Source organism: Apteryx rowi, unplaced genomic scaffold, assembly GCF_003343035.1.
Source record: "Apteryx rowi isolate R43461 unplaced genomic scaffold, aptRow1 scaffold_79, whole genome shotgun sequence".
NCBI classification, from domain to species: domain Eukaryota; kingdom Metazoa; phylum Chordata; class Aves; order Apterygiformes; family Apterygidae; genus Apteryx; species Apteryx rowi.
The window spans coordinates 1,230,636-1,237,388 of NW_020451082.1; the positions used below are offsets into that span (position 1 = coordinate 1,230,636).

Genomic DNA, 6,753 nt, shown 5'->3' on the forward strand with positions numbered 1-6,753 from the left:
CACATACACTGTAAATGGTTTAACTGCATGAGCATATCAATGATAAAATTTCACAAGATCTTTGTTCTCATTTGGATTTTATAGCAATATATGAAAACAAAATATATGAAAGATTCAAGAATGACAGAATAATAAATCCCTGCATATTAGAGTTGTTAATAGCATAGATGATGACAGAAAATATTTCATTACATAATTAGTATGGTCACAACATAAAGACACAAGAAATACTTTGAACTATTAAACACACACTATACAAAATACCAGCATTTGTTTTTATAGTTTTTGTAATCTCACCTGCTAAGACCCTTATCTTCATAAAACCACTGAGTTCCTGAGTAAACATTGTGCCACAGATTTAAATCTTCAGGGGGATTTGATGCAAGTGGTTGCTGGATTTTACGTCTCAGGAGCTCATATCTAACACAAAAGACAAGCAGAACACCAGGATTATCTCAAATAATGTTATTACACAAAAAAAATCAGGTTTTTTTTAAAGCCACACATTATTTTGTTTTTACAGCTGCAAAGTTTCTGAGATAAACATTCTTTCTAGTGTTTCATGATTTAAAACATTCAATTACTTAAAAAGACTACTTTGAAAATGGAAAATGAAGCACTTTCATTTGAAAGAATGAGTGTTTTTAATGATTTACAAATTTTAAACTTGTGAAAATGCTATGAAGCTTAAGTCCAAATAGCCTAGTAACAGTGTCTTATGTACACTTGACTGATGTCATCCAACATGCACAGACTGTTCCAGCATAGGAAATGACAAGGTCTCTCTAGCAAATGTACTGAAATATATAGCAGTTATATTACTGTTTTACTCGTAGCAGCATGTTAAGAGTGTATTTATATTTAACGTATGTTTGTAAATAATTACAATGTTAATTACAAGTGACAGACAGTCATGGAATGAGTTAGCCCATCCATCTGTAGAGCTTAGTGAGGCACCTTTGTATTTGGGTAGACGTTCATGATGTGAGCTTGAAAGACCAAATTATTTCATCCTGGTTTTATTTGGCATCTGAAGTTGTATTCCTGTCTCTGCTCCAAACAGTAGGCCACCTAAGGCCCATCTTTCATCAAGTGAGCCAAGAAACTCTCCGATTCAGATAGCATGTCTTCCCTCCATTCTGCATTACTCACTCTTTGTCATCTTTCATGCAAAAACCTCATGGAATTTAACAAAGATTAAAACTCTTCATGTCTAACATTATATTTTGCATTCCCTAATCATTCTAAGGATTAAATAGAAAACTATATTCTAAATGAAACAAAATTATAGAGAGTTGTTTAAAACCTTCTAAGATTATTATTCTTTATTAAATTCCACAGGACTTTTCAATAGGACTTTTGTTTCAGTTTGAAGGCAGTGTTTTCTTTCATAAGGCACCAGATATTTCTTTATTTCCTAGCAGTTACAGAACCACTTGGAATTGCTTTGACTGGTGAGTTGCAGTTTTAATCAAACTATAGTTACAGCAGTATTTCCACTGATGCCCAGCAAGTTAGGGCCATATGTGTATTTAGTCACTTAAATATGCAACTCGATTTCCTGAAATCCTGAGCTATGTATCCCACCCCAGCTGGAAAGGTGTTATCTTTTAAAATCTCGTCAAAAGTATGTGGACACTCAGGCAGATCTTAAGGACTCTCACTTCAAGCTCTTATTTCTGAAAATATTTCCCTCTGTGTTTAAGCATTCTACAGAATGCTTAGCCTTGATGATGTTCACCATCCCGTGTTAATGATTTTTCTGACCATTGGGTTCATGTGTAATTCGACTTTCATCTTTTTTCTGTTAAAATCACCTCCAGTGTGATGAGGAAATGTTGTACAATATCATTCCAGATTTGAGACTCTGAATTAAGTAGGTATTTAATAGATACTGCATATAGTGATTCTGCACTGCTTCACAAGCAGAAGTCTACTGAGAAGCTGTTTTACAAAAGAGCTGAGAATTCCCATGCTCCATGGAAACTTGGATGTATGAGTGTGACTTCCAGCCAACTCCCCCTTCATTTTAGAGAATAAACCTCAATACGTGTAAACAAGCATTGCACCACTGACCTTAGTGATGCTAAACCAAGTTACTGTAGCACTTGGAAGTGAAATGTCAGATATTAAATAATAAAAACTAATTAAACTGTAATTTCATCAATTCAGATGTTCAGATATTCAGACAACTTCATACCCCAAGAACAACTCTCACATTAGTGGTTCATCAGTGTCAACAGAACCCAAAGACAGAACATTACAGTTTTATTAGGAATAATCCTGGCATATTCTGTCCAATATAATTCATAGACAAGTCATGAAAAGCATCAAAATCTTTTTGAACACTGAATGGTGATGGAGTGTAAATCACCCCCACTGGCAGCTGCTGCTGCTACTCTGCTTGCGGCAGACTTCTTGCTCCATCATGCTGTACAGAGCAGCTGCTTCAGTGGTTGTTCTTGTTGAGGGCAGCACGGCACACCATGAAGGAAATGAAGTTTGCAGATGTAGGTCGTGCTGAATTACTTCAATAATCTATGGTAAAATGGTCATGTTGTTAACCTCAGAATAACAGAGACTGCTTTTCAAAAACTTCAAATTTTACTGTACGGTAATCATCATTTCATTCAGTTGTAGTGTGCCCTAATTAAGCCTGAAGAAAGAGTCAAGCTACTGTGGTATAATAATAYACGCAACTGAAACAGCATTACGTGATAATTATTGAACCCATCAATGCATCTGGAAGAGCACTACTAACCAGAACATATGGAGTACAGAAATGTAATTCCATGCACAATGTTTCACAATACCTTAAAGCACTGGAATGAAAGATTTCAGTCTGATGTTTTTTATTGTATGTATAAATATATGCTTGTCTTCATAAATTTTTTTTCACTCAAACACACATTTGTATATACTCAATAATCATAAATTCAAATCAGGACCCCACACCATCATTCCAGACAAATGTCAGAAAACATGCCTTTCTCCAGTTCCTGTGGAGCAATCCAGGCTGCTTTACCCAGCACTTCTTTGCATTTCTAGTTTTTAGCTCTGCCCACAAACTTGTAGCATTTTAACTTTTCCACTTTTCTCACATGCTTATTCATTTACAATTCATTCATCAGTTAAGTTCTAAAGCTTATTTCATGTCATCACACTACCAAATGGGCAATTTCTCTTCATCTGGAATAACCCACACAGAGTACTGGATGTGCTGAATACTCGTGTTCACAGAGATCTCACACTTTGTCTTTTTGTTGGTACAATGTGTTGCCTGAACTCAGCACGAAAAAGTGGCTGGTGCTGCAGCCCACAGCAGTTATGGCTTTGTTAAGATCCTGTGTTTGCTCCTTCTAGCTCTTCAGACAGAGCTGCTCTGAAACATTTAAGATTCTTGACTCTGTTCTAAAAAGTAAATTCCATAGCACAGATGCCACACTTGCACAAAATAAGTGCAAAAAGATTCAGATCTCCCTCTAGAGATAACCACTTTACATGAGTCCACTCATGACTCCTGAATCCTAAAGAAGAACTTCTATAGGTGAGGAGAAATAAGAGATCACATTATAAAGTTTGCATCCTCTAGATTTTTCTGAGTCAGATTTAGTTAAGGAGAAGAAAGCTGTCATCTTAGTTGCAACAGAAAACTTACCTCAGATGAGGGCCATTAGGTCTTTGGGGTGGTTGCCAAGAAATGGCAATGAAGGACTCACTGATTGGAGTCACAGACAACGGACTAATACTCTGGGGAACTGTTGCATGTGTAGTCACATTGGTAGGTAAACTCTCCGTGCAGCCTCCCAGAAAGCCGTCACCTCCAGAACAAGCTATTACAGTGACTGAGTAGTTTGTATAGGGTATAAGATTAGTCACCAAATGACTTAATGTTGATGAAGTATTCCCAGTAATGATAATTCTTGGATCAGGCATGCGAATCTCATAGTTAAGGATTTCTCCATTCTGTAAGAGAGGAGGTTTCCAAGAGACCTGGAAGGGGAGAGGAGGAGACAAAAATACAGAATTCTTACAATCAGAATGCAGACATACAGAAATAATATGCTATAATTGGACAGAACTGTGATATCCAGATGCTCTTTTCCTTCTTTGTAAAGACAGACTTTGTGAGTGACCTTGCTCCGGTAACTGAGATTCCATTTTTAAAGGTACATCAGTAAGAAAACTAATCTCCTTTAATGTAGTGAAAGTTAGCTAACTAGGCAGCAGTTGTGCCATTGAAAATCTACTGTTTGGCTTCACCAGTAAAGTGGGAATGCTCCACTTCTCCACTCTAAATTCTGTGATGTGTTCAGATGCACTAGCAAAATATACTAACTTTCATAAGTATCACTAATTGCCATTTGTTTCCTTAGGGTGTGTTGCCTGGTACACTGATCTATTACTGGCAGAGTAAAAAGAAAAAAAATTTTTTGGAATAATTTTCAGAAATGTATAATTGCATTAACTCCTATGAGAAACAAGAGTCTGTCCACACTCTTTATATGACAAAGTATGTTATTTTTCCCCTTTATTTGTCCATTATAAGTTATAATGGCAAGTATCAGACTAACAGACACAATCTTCTGTTTTTAGAATGCCACAATTATGCTGAGAAAACTTTATAACAGAAAAATTGGAAATTACATACAGTTTTACATACTCTGCTACAATTACTGCAGTTTTGATTTGATTTATCCATTTGCAAAACCAAAACCAAAAAAAAGCCAAGAAGGCTGACTCATTGTCAGCCATTTTTAGGATTTTTTCAAATTAATTTTTCTGGCTTTTTTAATGTACATTATTCTATTTATTCATTCTTACCAAATCCAGTGAGGAATCACACCCAAATCATTGTTCCCTAAACCACAAGGATGTTCTCAATCTTTTTTTAAGGCTTTTTTACCACTGCATCACAAAGGGGGGAACTTCAGACTGACACAAAGAGGAAATGTAACTGTATTAAGAATGTCAATGTTTCATAAAGCTGGCTAACTGCATCTGTTAATCCTCCTTCCTCTACAACTCTCAGGGTGGGAAGTACAGTAGCTTTGCTTTGCTCACCACTGTGACTGCTTTCCTTGCTATTGACCCACTCATATATAACAGTTGTTGCCTCTTTTCCTCCCAGGCCTGGCATAATTAAGGACTGAATCCAAGATTGCAAAGAACACAGAAGCAGAGAACATCTAGCTGAAGATATGTGCAGAATAAAATAAAGATAACAATGAAGTGTTAAACAGTAATACTTTAAGTTGAACTTTTTGCTTAATTCTCTCAAGTCTCCAAAGTGAGTGTCTTTAAGAAGGTATATGAACAGTTGCACATAGCCTTGGAAACATAGAAGCTTGATTTATAAAATGATTTTTGAAGGACCCTTGGGGATTAGGAAATGTTATATCTTAGGTACAGAAGAACCTCTTAGGCCTTCAGACTCATAAGAAACCTGGCAGCAAAGTACTGGAGAAAGCTGAAGGAGTTTGATAACAGAATCTGGAATACTATTAAACAGAGAATTAAAAACAGGGTGATCTTGAGTAAAGACAGCACAAACAAGATTATTGGTACCCACATAGGAAGGGCTTAGCTCTGGCTAATTATCAAATGCTGTATTCAGATTTCTGTTACTTCTAGCCCCAACTCATGATCAAGCAAATAAAGAAAATATGATTAATAAAGCAATGCAAAATCGCACAGAAGGCAGGAACCAATTCTGCATCTCTCACACACATTGAGTGAAACTTTCATTTTGAAGTAGTTTGTGCAAACCAGTCCCAGGTTTAAGCAGCATAGAAGGATGGATGTTAAAGTGGACAATAGAAAAATTTGTTTTTAAATGCAGGTGGAAAGCATCAGACTACTGAATTTCAGATACTATTTTCAGAACCAAAGCTTTTTGTTGCTTCCATGCTGCACACCCTGACTGGAGGCACCACCCTCACAAAGAGGGGAATGCACACGGCTCACTTTTCTTTTCAGGGACACACCTTGGAAGTTGCTGAAGAAGCACAGAAGGCTTTAGGGACCACTGGTCTAACACACTACAGCAAAACATGCATTTCTTCAAACATGATTACATTGTTCTTTTTTGAGGTGTAGCACCTGCCACACAGTTCAGCCTCAATGAAGTGTGAGTAAACACAATATACTCTAGGTCTTTCTTTGAAATATTAATGCAATAAATCTGTCATTACTTATCAATGAAAAAAAACCTCCTATTTGTTGCTTAATGCAGGGGGGCTTCTAATAAAGGGACTAATGTTCTATATATAGCTATAGTTCAATAAATGAACTATATGTATATGTCAAATGCTTTGGAACATTGCTGGCACTATACTTTTAAAAAAGAAGATTGTCTAAAAATGTTCACCTTACACCAAATTTTGTTTTATTTCCTGGAAGGGGAGTTATTTTTGAATTACATTACATAACTTTTATGTCTAACAGCACAAAATTACTTAATAGAACTTGCTCAACACTTGCTATATCCTGTAGCTCCTTACAGAAGGGAACAGATTAAATACATATGCAGAAGAACAGGCACTTCTCCAGAACCTCAGCTTGTCAGTCTTATACAGAGTGTGCACTATATGGCAAAGCTTGGAAAAAACTCCCAGATGTTACTTCATGACAATTGCTGTGCATTAGTCAACAACATACTTCATACTTCACTTCATACTGTACATAACATACATGCTCTATGGGGTTTATACTAGGAAATTTCTCTCTCTCTCTCTCTCTCTCTCTCTTTTT

At 36.3% G+C, this 6,753-nt stretch overlaps 1 protein-coding gene across 1 annotated transcript in view; it reads right to left on the reverse strand.

The window, feature by feature from the left end:
• Window positions 1-6,753, reverse strand: part of USH2A (usherin) — a 408,708-nt gene that overhangs the window by 121,545 nt on the left and 280,410 nt on the right. Inside the window, exons 41-42 of the mRNA XM_026088840.1 lie at window positions 3,659-3,993; window positions 298-420 (exon numbers count right to left, since the gene is read on the reverse strand). Of these exons, the coding sequence (XP_025944625.1) occupies window positions 298-420; window positions 3,659-3,993 (458 nt within the window). The remainder of the gene's footprint in view (window positions 1-297; window positions 421-3,658; window positions 3,994-6,753) is intronic.